Source organism: Myotis brandtii, unplaced genomic scaffold (genome assembly GCF_000412655.1).
Source record: "Myotis brandtii unplaced genomic scaffold, ASM41265v1 scaffold112, whole genome shotgun sequence".
Taxonomy (NCBI): Eukaryota; Metazoa; Chordata; class Mammalia; order Chiroptera; family Vespertilionidae; genus Myotis; species Myotis brandtii.
Window position 1 is genome coordinate 2,652,458 of NW_005353838.1, and position 16,440 is coordinate 2,668,897.

Genomic DNA, 16,440 nt, shown 5'->3' on the forward strand with positions numbered 1-16,440 from the left:
CCAAGTAGCAGGAAGTGAAAAGCATGAAGTGTAGATGGAGGGCCCAGTGGGGATTGATTTTAGGAAAGCCAGCAAGAAAGACAGCTCTTGAAGGTAAGACAAAAGCTCTATCCACAGTGTTTGCAACACAAGGTACAGGAACTGGTGAGCAAGGCTGGCAGATGTCCTCCTGGACTCAGTTTAATTCAGAGAGGTAGAGGAAGTACACAGAAGACCACATGGAAGGCACTTTTTCAGGAGCCAGTCTACCTTGATGGCAGCTAAACTGCAAAAACACCCTTCTTGCTCCCCATACTATCAGGAGATGGTCGAAAAAATCCAACTCCCTCAATGATGAGTAATAAAGAAGGAACACTCACAGCACCAAAGACAAGGTCATGGGCTAATAAATAGTTATTAGAAAAATTAGGCCACAGGGCAAATGAACATTGTGATAAAATATTTCACCATAAATAATAATAATAAAAAAGCAATAACTTTGGAGGGAGACACAAAAAAGAAATACAACATCAAAAGAAAAAAAAAATGGTTGGTCAACGAAAGAGATGCAGTGTGAGCTGGTAGGTTCAGGAAAAAAGTACTAAGACTATCCCAGAAATGAAGACAAAATTGGAAAGAAAACAGGAAATGCTAGACACTGCAGAAAACTCAACAAGAAACATGGGAGATAGAAATAATAAAATTGAATTAAGTAAAACAAAAAAGAGCTAAAAATAATTAGATACATAGACCAAGCAGATATAGCATCTGCATAATTGAAATCCTTTAAGGAAAAAGCAAAGTAGAATAAATATTGGAAGATGTAATTCAAGAAAATTATCTAAAAGTAAATGGAGATTTATTTTAATATGTTAATGAAAATGTCACAAAAATTGACCCAGGAAGGTTAGCACCAAGACTTATATATTAAAAAATTGTTAGACTTGAAAAATAAAATGATAATTTTGGGGGGGTGCAGGGTGGAGAGGGTCAATGGTGGAGGGGGACATCTGTAATACTTTCAACAAATAAAGATAAATTTAAAAAATAAAGCCAATACTATTCACACAAGCCAAAAAGAAAAAAAAAAAAGAGAAGAATTCTTTGATCAGCCAAACAAAAAATCACATCACTTATTTAGGGGAAAATATCAGCATTACTTTAATCCTCTCTATAGCAACATTCCACAGAACAGCATTTTCAGTATTTTCAAGGAAAATGTGAACTAAGAATTTTATAAATAATGCAAATTGTTTTTACTGTGTAAAGGGTCAAGACAGATTTTAAAAATGCAAAAATTTGGGGAATTGTTCGCAAAAGTCCTTTTTGAAGAAGCTATCATAATCATTAATTTCAGCTGACCAATAGATAACTAGAAATGTTAGTGAGTTTTCAATACATTTAAACTTTAGAACTAAGAAAGAAATGTGAGGATTCGGATGACCGAACAGGCAAGACAGGGCATAAACATTATTTTCTCTCACAATGTAGAAATGATAATAGAGAGAGGAAAGGGAGATATGGGTGGGAGGCACAGTAAATTCACTAAATGCCTAATCTCTAGTAGCTGGGAGTCAAAGCATATTAGTTTAAGCAGCCAAATCAAGTAACAGAAGTACAAACATATTTAACAACTAGAGGCCTGGTGCATGAAATTTGTGCATGGGGGTGGGGGTATGTGTCCCTCAACCCAGCCTGCACCCTCTCCAATCTGGGACCCCTAGGGGGATGCCCGACTGCCGGTTTAGGTCTGAACCAGGCTCAGATGCTCTCAGAAAAATATAACACTCTCTCAAAGAGCAGAAAATTCCAATGCTATTTTAAACTATCCCAAAGCATAGAAAATTAAGAAAATCACCCAAATTCTTTTTATGTAGCAATGAAACATTAATATCAAAGTCTCACAAAGATTTTATGAAAAAGTAAGACTAGAGACCATTGTACTTATTAATATTGATGAAAAATTCAAAATAAAAATTAGCAAATAAACTTAACTGCACATTAAAAGAATTATTCATCATTGTCCAGTGGGGTTTATGCAGTGGTTCTCAACCTTCCTAATGTCGAGACCCTTTAATACAGTTCCTCATGTTGTGGTGACCCCCAACCATAAAATTATTTTCGTTGCTACTTCATAACTGTAATTTTGCCACTGCTATGAATCGTAATGTAAATATCTGATATGTAGGATGTATTTTCAGGGGTTGCGACCCACAAGTTGAGAACCACTGTTAGAGAGTGCAAGGCCTTCCTTCCCTGAATTCAGTATTAAAAATCTATTTAAATAATATATCATATTAATTGATCTAAGGAGAAAAAAATGCATGATCATCTCCATGGACCCTGAAACATAACATCATTTTGATTAAAATAAAATTATCTAACTAAGGCGAGGTGGTTTCCTTTAATACACCTGCATATCAGGCACACAGGCCCAGATCTGGCCTCTTGCTTAATGAGAAACAGAAGGGTATTCCCACTAAAGTCTGGAACAGATAGGGGTGTTTATAACCACTGTTTTACATTGTGCTAAGTTTTATATTTAATTAGCAAATAGATAAGAAGAAAGAACATCAAGGCATAGAAATTAGAAAGGAGCCAATAAAGCTATGGCTATGAGAAGGTTTATTCATTCATTCATTCAAGAAGTATTGAGGCCCTACTATATTCTAGGTACTAGTGAAAAAACGGTACTAAAAATGTCCTTTGTGTATAGAGGTATCATTCTAGTAATATGCTATTATATGACCATATACCAGGAAAATTAGCCACAAACAATATGAAATGTTAGCACAAAATTAGTAATCATATATACATGCAGACATTAAGCAATCAGGAGATCTGAGAAAATTCCTTATTTATAATAGAAACACAAAAAGATAACATCCCTAGGAATAAATGTAAGAAGGATTTACAAGGTACATGGGGAAATTTCAAACACTGTTGAAGGACACAAAAGACAAATTGAGTAAAGATGTCAATTCACTCTATGTTAATTTAAGAACTTGGTATAATCTCATTAAAAATACCAACTGGTTTTCTTGTTTGACCATTTGTTTATATTTTGAAACTGGACAAGCCAATTCTAAAGTTCATATAGAAAAATAAAAAAAGATTTCTGAGTAACCTAACTTCATATCCTTGTACAAACATAATAGAAAAATGGAATAGATTCAATTTCTCCTGGGAGAAATGTGAACAATGGTATTGGCCTATCTGGGTGGCTATTTGGAAAGAGAGTTAGATTCACACCTCCCACTGTATACTAGGATATGCATATTCCAAATATGCTAAAGATTGAATGTAAAAATCAAATGTATAGATGTATTAGAATCAAAACAATGTGGGAGAATTTCTTGGACATTTAGAATAGAAAAGTCTTTTCTAATTATGACCTAAATTCATAGACTATAACAGAAACAATTGATAAATTCAAATACGTTCAAAAAACAAAAACTTCTGCAAGTAAAAAAATACAAGCAAAACCACACCATAAGCGAACTATAATGCACAAGTGACTCATTGGAACAAAGTATGCGGCCAGTGGTGCACACAAAGGTTTAATGGAAGAAATTAAAGAATAATTGAAGAAATTCTACAAATCAATAAAAAAATACCTACAAATGAAGAAAAAATGGACAATAAATATGAAAAGACTGTTCATAAAAATGAAATACAGATGGTTTTTAAAACACATGAAAAGATGCTTCTCTCAGAAAAAGAGGAAATCAAATTTTAAAATATACTGAGTTGCTACTTTTTATACATCAGACTGGAAAGTAATTGAGTCTGATAATATACTGTATTGATGAGGCTTTGGGAAATGAGCATGCCTGCTTGCGTGAGAGTATTAGTTGGTGAAATTATTAATGAAGGGGGTTTTTCAATATCTAAACACATTGCAAATGCATAGACACTTTGGTCGCCAACATTCACTTCCCGGAATTTATACTTATATATGAAATGGCCTGTGGAAAGTGACCCAGGACAAGGTTATTTATTGCAGCATTGTTTATAGTAGCGGAAGTTTGGAAGCTAACTAAATGGCCATTCATAGGGGAGGGTATAAGTAAATTATGGCATATTCTTAGTTCTACAAAGGAAGGAGGGTGGCCTTTATATTTTTACTAGAGGCCCGGTGCACGAAATTTGTGTACGGGGGCGGGGGTATGTGTTCTCAACCCAGCCTGCACCCTCTCCAACCTGAGACCTCTCGGGGGATGTCCGACTGCCGGTTTAGGCCTGAACCCGCAGGGATCGGGCCTAAACCGGCAGTCGGACATCCCTCTCACAATCTGGGACCTCTGGCTCCTAACTGCTCGCCTGTCTGCCTGCCTGATTGCCCCTAATCACTTCTGCCTGCCAGCCTGATCACTCCATAACTGCTCCCCTGCTGGCCTGATCACCCCCAACTGCCCTCCCCTGCTGTGACCCGCCTCCTCTGCCGGGACCCGCCTCCTCCACGCAAATTGGCGGAGATGCCGGGACCAGCCTCCTCCACACTGAGCAGAGCCACAGCACTCCCAAACCTCACTGCGCGGAGCAGCCGCAGGTTCTGCCGCTGCTGTGCACGCGGCCGAGACGTCGTGACACCACCTAGGCTTTTATTATATAGGATAATGTACATATTCCAAGACACATTGTAAAGTGAAAAACCCAAAGTCCAGAATGATGTGTGTAGTATGCAGCCATCTATGTGACTGGCAGGGTGAGGGTGGGGGTTAGGGGAGGGGGTTATAAGAATGTATATTCAAATTTGCTTATATTTGCATAAAATAACACTGGAAAGAACCTGATTTAAGGACTGGTTACCTGGTAAGAAGGGGAAGAGGAACTGAGAGAGGAGGAACAAAGTAAGAAGGTGAAACTTTGAATACTTTTAATTTGTGAACCATATGAGTGTTTTACCTAGTCAATAAACTTAGAATGTAAGTTGAAATGAAAAATGAATTCTTCTAGGAAAATGGTTGGTCCAAGATATATTGTAGGCTGTAAATTTTTTCTCTCCCATACTTTTAAATTAAGCAAGACATAAGGGAGAGTGGAGATGGTGTCAGGACTACTAATAAAAATAGCTCAGCGTACATGCCTTCCTGAAAGTTCGCAAATAACTTTTACAGACACAAGCTCAGCACATTTTATAACTTCAGTCATAACACTGAGGCCACTGGCTGTGTTTCCTGTGTGTCTGACACCTAGAATTGATTGAGATGCTTTAAAGGGTGTCATGTGAAAATTCAACCCTCATAACTAGAGAGCAGAAAGCTGGTCAGCCTGCCTTCCCCATTTTTGGTTATTTCCTCTGATCATTAATGCCTCCTTACTATGAAAGCAAAGCTAGAATAAATAAGGAATAAAACTAAATTAGTTTAGTCGTGTTGTGTGGCAGGTCACTCTCCCATAATTTTTGGCAGGGTGCTCTCTAAGATGCCGAAGAGAGAGGAAGGGAAGGGGAGAACTCACATGTGCTGAGTTTACATACATTTTTTTACATTTGGTCCTCACCACCATCCCATTTAGGTGAATAAATAACCCTTTTATTAAATGGGTGAGTAAACCGAGGCTCAGAGGGGTAGGTCCTTGGAGGGAGGAATTGAACCTATGTCTGTCATCTCCTAATGTTCCAGAAATGTGTGAGACAATTATCATCCTGTGGCAAGCATAAATTGTGTCTCTTTCCGCCTCACCACGTTTGTGTCTTCATGTTGTACATAGTCCTTGTAAAAGTTTTGATGGGGACTGGTAAAAAGGAATGACCAGGAAAATGAATAGAAGAGCAATGTGTGAAGAACAGAGGAGAGGGGAGAGAGAAGAAAGAATTGTTATCCTGATATATGATAATTGGGTCTAGATCCCCGCCCCCCCGCCCCCAGAAAAGGAAATATTGAAATGACGCCTCTTTGCAAATTCACCTAAGGTGGCCTTTACCTCTCTGCTGCAGAAGACTTTGTTGATGAACTTTGTTTTGAAACTCCTTTCCTTGAAGGCTGATGGAGCTGACTCAGTCAGGTGGCTGTCCCATTGCATCTTCATTGCTGATAAGAAGTGCAAGCATTAGAGCAAGATTCATATTTTTCAATGCTGTTTCACAGTGAATAACTTCTTTTGTCCTAAGTGGTTATTTACGTTCACACTGCTAATGGAAGGCCTACATCCTCAGTGGTAAATATGGAAATCTCAGTAGCAGATAGTATATATATTTTTAAATCTCAACTGTAGACAAGGGCCTATCTCTTTTTGGTGAAGATGGAAATGATTTTCCTGGTACCTTGTTTCACAGCATCCTGATGAAAAGAGATTGGAAGGCCTCTCCAAGCAGCTGGACTGGGATGTTCGCAGCATTCAGCGCTGGTTTAGACAAAGACGCAACCAGGAGAAGCCAAGCACACTGACGAGGTTCTGTGAGAGCATGTAAGTTGCTGTTTTTCTTTTTGAAAGAAACACCTGCATAGTAACTCATACCATCCCTGAGGTGAAAAATAAAGGCTTGGTCCAGGCTCCAGCGGCCCCTAAAAAGCCATCTGGTGGGGAAAATAGTCCATGAAAAACTGGGGGAATAGTTGGTACAAGTTTGTGGTTTCCACTTTGGATGCAATAAATGAAGTTGGCTTCTGCATGGAGTCCCTACAAAGTAGGCATATTACAGAACCTACAATGGAATTTTCAGTCAGCCACTTGAAATATAGCACTAAAAGTCATTATATGTATAGTTTGAATTTTCATAGAGTAGACTTTGTCATGATGTTCTTTCCACTGATAAAAATATTTAATGATAAAGCTGAGATACTAGGATATATTATCAGAGGGTCACACTGATGACCTATATTCCTGGAGATTTAAGAAATGGCTGTATTATATTCTTGGGTGAGTTTAATGAAGCATTGCTTGAAGGTGGGGCATGGAATGAAAGCCTCTTCTATTTCTGAAATGTGAAGTTTATGGTGTGTAAATTATATCTCAAGGAAGCTGTTAAAAATGATAGAAGACCCAGTGAGAACTCTTCTAGCACAGTGATATTTTGAAGTGGTGACACTCAATACATGTATCTATAGGAAAGTTAGAGAAAGGAATATTGAAGCATTGATCACACCCCCCACAAAAGGAGGATTCTGCCTCGTTGTTCTAGTTGGTTTTCCTCCTCTGGGATACGTGGTACCTGTGTCTAACCGTTCTTTCCTTTCTTTGGGAGCTTTGTCCTGACAACTGGTCATTTAACAGAAGTGCTGTCAGTGTAGCTCCCTCCATCGCAGGCTCTTTCTAGTTGGGGTTAAAGTTACATTTTCAGGTCTGGCTTTCAATTATGCCCCAAAAGTATTTTAGCAATTGTAATCTAAAGCTTAAAGGGAAACCTAATCTTCTAGGAGAATGAATGAGAGGCAGAATAGTGTCATAAATCCTAGGGCTGGATAAACATGGGGTGCATAAACAGGGTCTTCAGGAGGTCAGAATATTTATAAAACATGGAAAAACAGCTTCGTAGATACAATCTGCAAAGCCCTTCCTGTAATTGAAGTTAGTGGCAGATTATGGAGGAAGGATTTATGCATCTGGGCTCCTGCTCAGAAGCTGGGATTGCTTCCTGTCCTGGTCCTGCCAATACCCAAAGGGCCAGGGCTCCATCCTAGAGCTGCAGGTCTGAGTAGGGGTGAAGTGGGGCCCCAGCACATGCCCACACACTGAAGCTCAGGTGCCATCTGCTCCAGCTCCCACTGACTTACTTGGTGACTCCGTGCTAGCCCTTTCTACACTGTGCTGAGTCCTACATCCGTGTGTGTAGGAAGCAGTCACCTGGATCCTGTTCAAGTGCAGATTCCGATTCAGTCGTTCTGGGATGGCAGCTGAGATTGCATTGTTAGCAAGTTCCCAGGCCATGATGCTGGTCCATGGACCACTTTGACAGGCAAAGCTCAACGTTATACCAATGTCTATGTCTTCTCCCTGAATTCAGCTGATTCTTACCTGCACACCACAATCACCAGGATGATTACTGTTACAATTAGTTAAAAATATTTCAATTAGTTAAAAATATTGTTATATTTAAAATTGTTTTTCTTGAAATATTGATGTTTATTGCATGTAAATGGCTAATTATTTTGTATCTACAATCTAGCAATAGATTTATTTTGTATATTGTAAAAAAAATTAAAAAATTTAATGTATCTGTTTTAAATTAAAAAAGAAAACATTATGTACAGGAAAGAAATCAGTCACAAAAGGCCACGTATTGTATGATTCCATTTATAGAAAATGTCTAGAACAGGCAAATCCCTAAGACAGAAATCAGATCAGTGGTTGCCAGTGGCAAGGATGGAGGGTTGGAAAGCGACAGCTGACAAGGATGGGGTTTCTTTTTGGGGTGATAAAAATGTTCTGGAATTAGCCCAACTGGTGTGGCTCAGTGGTTGAGCATTGACCTATGAACCAAGAGGTCCCTGGTTCGATTCCTGGTCAGGGCACATGCCTGGAGTTGCAGGCTCAATCCCTAATGCAGGGTGTGGAGGAGGCAGCCAATGGATATGTGTCTCTCATCAATGTTTCTATCTCTCTCTCCCTCTTTAAAATCAATAAAAACATATTTTTTAAAATGTTCTGGAATTTAAAATATTTCTAAATGACTGCTAGAGGCATGGCAATGTGAAGGCACAATGTGGGGATTGGGAGTGCATAAAGGTATCAATTATGATCTCTTCCCTTGGGTAGCTTACATATAATAGTGTCATGTAAAATGTAATATCTGAATATGTGAGAGTCAAGACAGGAATTAAAAAATAACCAGATATGTGTGCTAAACAATTGGTATGCACAGCCAGTAACTAAAGATTAAAGGATAAAGATCAATTGTGGGTTAGAGCACACACATGGGCTGCTGGGACTAGAACTGAGTCATTACCAGTGGCCTTTGACCCTGTTGAAGAAGACTGTTGAACTTCGTTTTGAATCTGTTCTCCCTTGCCCTGTAGGTTGACAATAGATTCTCCTGCCTTTCTGAGGACTTTTGTGTGCATCATTTATTCTTTATTTTCCTTATGGTCTTTAATGGGCCACTTCTCCAGATTCAGTCTACAATCTCTTATTTCCCTCTTTCTACCTTCCATCCTCTGTGTAAAAGGAGTTCTTTTCTCTCACAACTTCTTCCAAAGTCATGTGTCCAGTGCAAATGTTTCTTCTGAGTCACCTCCAACTGGCAACTCTGATGTGCTTCTACTCCTGACTTCTCTTTTTCTCCTATTCTTGTATGCTCCTATTCTGTTACAGGCTGGAAATAAACCAACTGGCCCTGAGATCCATTAGTTCTTTGTAAAGCCACTGCAATGGCCCCAGTCCTGATGGGTCTCGTAAGTATAAGTCCCACTATTTATCCTGATACTCATTGTGTTTGCTGCAAAAAAAATTTTACATTTTCTTAAAATACTGTTATCTCCATGGTCTGCTGCTTTAAACCCTTAGTGATTTCCCTACAACTGTAGGATCAATATTAGGCTCCTTAGCTTGATACAGTCTGGCCTTCATCTGTTAGTTACCCAGATGACCCCTTTCTTCAGAGGGCTATGTTTCCACTGTCCATACTTTGTTCCTTCCTGCCTTGGTTTGTTCCATGCTCCTAATTGGGAACCTCTACATTCCTCTGCCCCACCCATTTACCCCATATCCATTCTTCAAACCCCAGGCCCTCTCGGAAATGTGTTGTGACTGTTGGGAAGAGCTAGTCACTTAATACCGAGTCACGTGTTTACTTCTGTGGTTATTTATCTTTTCATAGCTTGTCTATATAGTCTCACCCTAACTATATCATATGGGCTCCTTGAGGGCACAAGAACCACATCTTGTTTTTCTTGCATTCTTCTCTGCCTTTACCACAACATGTAGACGCTGCTGAATCAATATTTGTCGAATAACTCTATGTTCAGATGACATTGTTTTGGAAGAATTTGCTGATCTAAGTTGGCATAATGCCCCCCCCACACACACACCCAATGAAGAGTGTCTAATATATACGGACTTTACCTAAAATTTATCTGGGAGATTGCTGAACTATGGACTGCTCCAAGCCAATTTCAGAAGCAGAAACCAGGGGGACCCACACACACCCAATGAAGAGTGTCTAATATATATGGACTTTACCTGAAATTTATCTGGGGAGATTACTGAACTATGGTCTGCTCCAAGCCAATTTCAGAAGCAGAAACCAGGGGGAAAGAGTGGGATAGCAAAGAAGTATATTTAGATAGCACCACGAAAAATAAAACAGAATTATATTGTTCTGTGCATGCACACATGTATGTCACAGTTATTTCCTCACCACTTTAAAAAATAATCTGGGAAAGCCATCTTAACCAGGGATGCACTTCATAATCACCTGGTAAGCTTTCCAAAATACGTACACATGCCCAGGCCCCACACCAGCATGTCTGATTAAGTGTGGGGACTCGGGTGGGGTCTGGACATGCATATCTTGGAAGAAATATCCCGAATACTGATGACACACATCTCTGGTTAAGAAGCACTAATCTCTGAGAAGAGATGACTGCTGTTCAAATCTACTAAACAAGCAAGACAACACAACTTTGGAGCTTATAGATCTAGGGCCCCAATGGAAAGATTCTGTAGTTTTTCTGTTATGTAAGTACTGCTTTAGAAACCATAGCATCCCTCCAGGGGAATTGTATTTCATCTGTCAGCAGTGTAGAATGCACCAAGATGCATGCCAAACAGTGCTTATAACCATCTGCTGGCATGTCCAATTTTGGGCACACCCATTTAATGCAGAAGGACTGAGTAGGAGAAGCTTTTCAGCAAGTAATGTGTTGAAACATTGACGTGGTATTTTTTCTTCTTCATGCTGATGTCAGTCATTTACAGCTGTGTTTGTTTTGATGAATATTTCTTCCAGAAGCATTTCAATCTTTATTGGAAATTGAAATAGAGATTTTCAGGAGGGAGTAAAGAATTTATAAAAATGAGATGTCATGTGAGACATTTTAGGAGAAACTGGCTTTGAATGGGAGCCATTTAACTGGGGGTTCAGGCTTTGAGGCTTCACCTTCCTCCTCTAACAATATCTGGATAACATAAAAGTAAATATCTGAAATGAAAACATCTGCAGGGTGACACAGGAAGGGGCAGAGATAAATTTTCGGAGTAAAAGGCTTTCCTTTCAATCTCTCCTTACCTATGCATATTACTTTTTAATATTGTGCAGTAGGTTTAATAGCACACATCTGGGAGTAAATATTATGTGTGGCTTTCATTTCAGCAGTCTCTATTTGACTGGACAGATAAATCTCCCACATGATAACCTGGAAATGTAGGAGAAGGAATAGTGATGCTTCACAGGTTAGTGGTAATTTCTTTGGATTAAAGTTTGATCCATATGGAGACTTGCTGTAAGACGAGGATCCCAGATTGTCTTTTGTTTAGGAATTCCATTTTAGACTTGATGCTGATTAAAATTATCCCCCAGTGCTTCTGTATCTGTATGCTTCTGTTAGTGGTAGTACAATGACCAAAATCTGGGAACCTTTTGAAATTGTGTCTTCATTTCTGCAAAGGACTGTGGCCTTCTTAATTTGTGATTCCATTGAACTAAGGATAACTCAGCATGAGAAATGAGTGGCTTAACCAGTTGCCTTCATGCTACCAACTCAGTCACTGCTTTTATTTGTTAGCTGTTTTATTTGGACAAATCAGCAGTGCTGTCTGTGACTTCAATACGGAAGTGGAGCCTGATAATTGAGGGGTGAAAATCGGGGTTGTACAGGAAACAACAAGTTGAGTCTCATATTCCTTTATTTCAGATCAGTCTTTGATCTCAGGAAATTGTCTGGTTTTTATAACTCACTCACCTGTTTGAAAAAAAAAATCAACTGCATATTTGTAAACTGCTTTAGAATCTTCCATATTCCACACTACTGATGGACAAAATTTGCCCAAAAAAAATCAGTTTTGATGATTTTCTCCATTAGATCATGACATGAGCATCTTTTACAAAGTTCACCATCAAAGTTATGCTGGAGCTTGATGCGGTTTCAGAACAGGAGAATAAGAAAAGTGATGTCTTCATTTTATCAGTACTGAGATACATGATTGGCAGTGTGTCAAATGCTGATCAAAAATCTGAAAAAAAATTAATTGTAAATTTGGGGGACAACCACTTAGGTCTTAAATAGTATAAGGTTGAGTTGTTTTGTTGCTGTGAAGGTGGTGATTTTTTTTCATTAATACAAAATCATCCCTAGGTTGGTGAACAATTTCCATCATGCAAAGTACATAGTTACTCTGGCCTCATTATTGTTCAAATTTGGTTGAGACAGTGAATGTCTTGGTGTTGAAGGCTATTCTTGACTATTTCCAGTGGTTTTAAATCGGTGGGTTGTATTCAGGTCAGTTTTGACGTTGGAACAGGAGTCAGTAAACTTTTCCTGTAAATGGCCAGAAAGTAAATATTTTAGGCCACACAAGCCTGGTGACAATTATAACTCTGCTGTTATACCACAAAAACAGCCCTAGACAATGCAAATGTGCATGGCTGGTTTTCAATAAAACTTTATTTATGGATACTGAAGTTTGAAGTCATCATTTTCAAGTGTCATGAAGCATTATTCTTAATTTTTTCTCCCAGCAATTTAAACATTTTACAACTATTCTTAACTCTTGGGCTGTACAAAAACAGATGGCCTTCTTGATTTGGCTGGCGAGCCATAGTTTGCTAAGTGCTTTAGGATTACAGTATTATTAACAGTTTTTTCAGAGTTTCAAGAAAGAGAATGTGTTCTTATAGCACCAGGCACAATAATCCATTGTTCAGAGTGTTGCCATGTAATAGAAGCATTATGACAGTTCTGTAATTAGTGTGCCCCGTCTCTAATATTCCTGAGACATGGTGCCTTAATGCAGTTTCATTCAGCTCAATCAAGCCCTCTTTGAACTTATTAGTATTCTTAGGCAGTGTCGCTTTCACTACAAACATTATGAAGATTGATGAACCTGACTATAGGCAGTCTATTCTTTTGCCTTGAATAAGCTCTTAAAACCTTTCTCCCTCTTTCCACTCCAGACCTACCATCTGTAGCAAGTTAACTCGGTTTTCCAATTAAATCAAGCCACTCACATTCCTTGATGGCATATGGCTAGGCCTCTAATCCATGTGTACTGGCTAATTAAGGAAAACATAGTTTTGCTAAAAATATCAAAGAGGCTGTACTTTGGTCAAGCTGGTTGCATACTCACTATTGTTGGTCAGTTCTCTTTAAATATTCAATTTCTTAAGGCTCTGTAGATAATTTTTCCAATAATTTTGTTCAACATGGAGTTGGAGAGTGATGAAAAGGACAGAGTATTGCCCTGTCCAAGTGGCTCAGTTGGTTGGAATGTCATCCTGTACACCAAAAGGTTGTAGGTTCAATTCTAATCAGGGCACATACCTAGGTTGCAGGTCCAATCCCCAGTCGGGGCATGTATGGGATGCAGTTTCTCTCTCACATCGATGTTTCTCTCTCTCCCTTCCTTCTTCTCTCTCTAAAATCAATAAACATATCCGCAGGTGAAGATGAAAAAAAAAAAGGACAGAGTAAATTGAGGAATAACTGAATTTATTAAAGCCTAATATTCTTATTTAATTCTCGCCTGCCATATTTTGAATTTATACATCATTTCTCTTTGTTGTTTAATCTATTTTAAAAGTTATTTTTTTCCTATTTAGGACAAAATTATGAAAATCATTATAATCAACTTTGATTATAGGAGATATATACAACGTTTGTAAAATTTAGAGAAAAATCCTCCAAAGCCTACCAAGCAGAAATTAATACTTTAACTTTTTCTACTGATACAGGACTGTAGTCTACATATGTGCCCACACAAATACACATACATGCTCTGTATCTAAGTTTGGTGCCTGCCCTTCTCGAGACTTTTTTTTATAGAACCCACCTCATCAGAGTGTCTGAAGAAGACTATAGAAACATTATGTTTTATGCTTTGTCTTCTGGATCCATAAGTCACTATTCTCTGAGTGGCAGTACAGTTAATTGTGCTATAATATGATGTGCATTCCACAAAATTGCACAGCAAAACAAAACAAAACAACACATGGCTTATGAGAAAAATGAGTCAGGACACAACACTCAAAAACTTCATCAGTGACATTAAAAAAAGAGTTAGGAACCTAGTAAAAACAGGAGTATAGTGTTACACATGTTAAATGGTTAAAAAATAGTTTACCTTTAAAAAAAACCTGATGTTTGCTTGTAAGTTGCTGTTGGGTATTAGTTTGCTAGGGCTGCCATAACAAAATCCCACAGACGGGGTGGCTTAAACAACAGGAATTTGTTTCTCACAATCTAGAGGCTGGAAATCCAAAATCAATGTGTCACAGGGTTAGTTTCTCTTGAGGCTTTTCTTATTGGCCACCTTCTCCCCGTGTCCTCACATGGTTTTTCCTCTGTGCATGCTCACCCTTGATGCTCCTTCTCATAAGGACACCAATCATATTGGACTAAGACCCCAAACTTAGAATCTCATTTAACCTCAGTTGCTTCCATAAAGGCCCCATTTTCAAATACAGTCACATTGGACTTTAGGGCTTTCCATGTATGAACGTTGGGAGGCACAATTCTGTCTATAACAGTGTTGGAAGGATTACTGCTCATAATGTCTATGAAGTGGAGGAAGGAAGATGATCCAAAATCGGAGAGCAAGTTGTGACACCAGATGGGTGTGGCTCGTAGCGAGTGTGAATTGAGGTGGCTTGGAGATGTTTGAGAGGGGTGTGTGTGTTTTGTGTATTCCTGCACTGCTCAGGTTAACTCAGTATAGTTCTCTGCAGTTACCTAGAGCTTCTGGCAGATGAAATCACATGTAAGCAATTATGCAATCCTTGTTATACTCACATAACACTGGAAGACATTCACGGTTTCACAACAAGCTTTGCAGCGAGGCTAATGGGACAGGGTAGTGGTGTGGTGGGGGAGCTCTGGAGCCTGGCAGTCCGAGTTCCAGGAAAAACCTCTGGGGTATTTGGGACAGATGTTTGGCCCCCCTCAGTTTCAGTTTCTTTCTTTGTCAAATGGGCAGGTAGTGCTGCCTCATGGGGTCATTGTGAAGGCTAAATAAATGAGTTACCATCTATACAGTGTAGAGAAGTGTGTGGCACACACAGGGGTGGTGAATGTCAGGTACTGTCAACACCATCACACAGCCAGTTGTTAGTCAAGCTGGTGTAATAGGAGCAGCAGCAAATAGCTAGTATTGTGTCAAAACCGTGCCCTGGCAGTGTGCCCCCCCCCCCCCCCCACAGGCACACTACCTACCAGAGGCAGCTCTGGTGTTTGTCATTGTGGGAGGAGAGATCCAAGGAGAGCAGGTTCTCAATTTAGACGAAGCTCTTTTGTTCTGTGGAACCCCAAGGAGACAGAACCACGTGACCTTGTGAGTTCACAGGGCTGTTAAAGTGGGCTTTACTTACACACAAGAAAAAGATGCCAAACCCGTCTGGGTTCAGAGGGCCAGAGCCCTGGGCTTGCTGTTGTGCGGCAATGTGTGATAGAAGAGGATGTGAAAGGGTGTCCTACTTCAGCAGGGACCCATGCCCACTGTGCCTGCAGAGGCCAGGGCTTTTGAAGCACCACATGAGAAATGTCAGAACACACAGTGAATGTCTTTGAGCCACAGTGGTTTAAAATTTGCCAGGTGATTCTGAGGAGGACACATCTTGCCTCTGCCAGGAGGGAGAGGGAGCAAAGTGTGGAGCCCAGCAGGGCTGGCTTTAGTAGAGCCACCTGTGCTAGAGCCAGGACAGTCTGATCAGCTGTGGGAGGGGCCAGCGTGGCCTCTCAGTGTGGGAGTTTGAGTTAAATGTAATATTTACTGGTTACCTCCTATGTGCTAAGGAGGCAACTGACCTTGAACAGATTTGAGGCTGGGAATCAAATGTACCCGGTTCATGTCTTGGCTCAAGCTATGGTAGCCTTAGCGAGTAATTTAACTTTGCTAGGTCCCAGGGGCCTCTTCGGTAAAGGACAAATGACTCTTCCTGACAAGGTCATTTGGGAATCAAATGAGGGTTACATATAATGTGCTTCTCTCCAGGCCTTCGGCTGCAAAGTTGAATAAACAACCATTTCGGACCTTGTGGGACTCACAAGGGCAATTGATTCTCCTTATTAGTAAAGCTGGTCAAGACGTCGGATAGGGAGCTGTATAACCTGTGATACTTAAGTGATGTGACTTATTTCTAGGGCCTTTTCCTTATTGCCCTAGCCATGGAGCTTTCTGGGTCTTGTATCTTAATGTGCCATCAGGAGAACTAATTTTAGATTGTTGAGAAGGAAACACTTTGTTGCTTCCTCTTGGGAATCTGGTCTGGTTTGCTCTCTCTTTCTGTCCTTCTCTTTACTCCGCCTCCTGCTGTTCCTGGGCCAGAGCTTCTGCTTCCCTCTGGCTCTTTGCCCCCCCCCCCCCCCC

General features: G+C 39.7%; 1 protein-coding gene across 2 annotated transcripts in view; it reads left to right on the top strand.

Annotated features, from left to right (window-relative positions):
- CERS6 (ceramide synthase 6) overlaps positions 1–16,440 on the top strand; it is a 276,337-nt gene that overhangs the window by 92,892 nt on the left and 167,005 nt on the right. For both annotated transcript variants that reach the window (XM_005857533.2, XM_005857534.2), the window contains exon 3: positions 6,260–6,390. In XM_005857533.2, the coding sequence (XP_005857595.1) occupies positions 6,260–6,390 (131 nt within the window). The remainder of the gene's footprint in view (positions 1–6,259; positions 6,391–16,440) is intronic.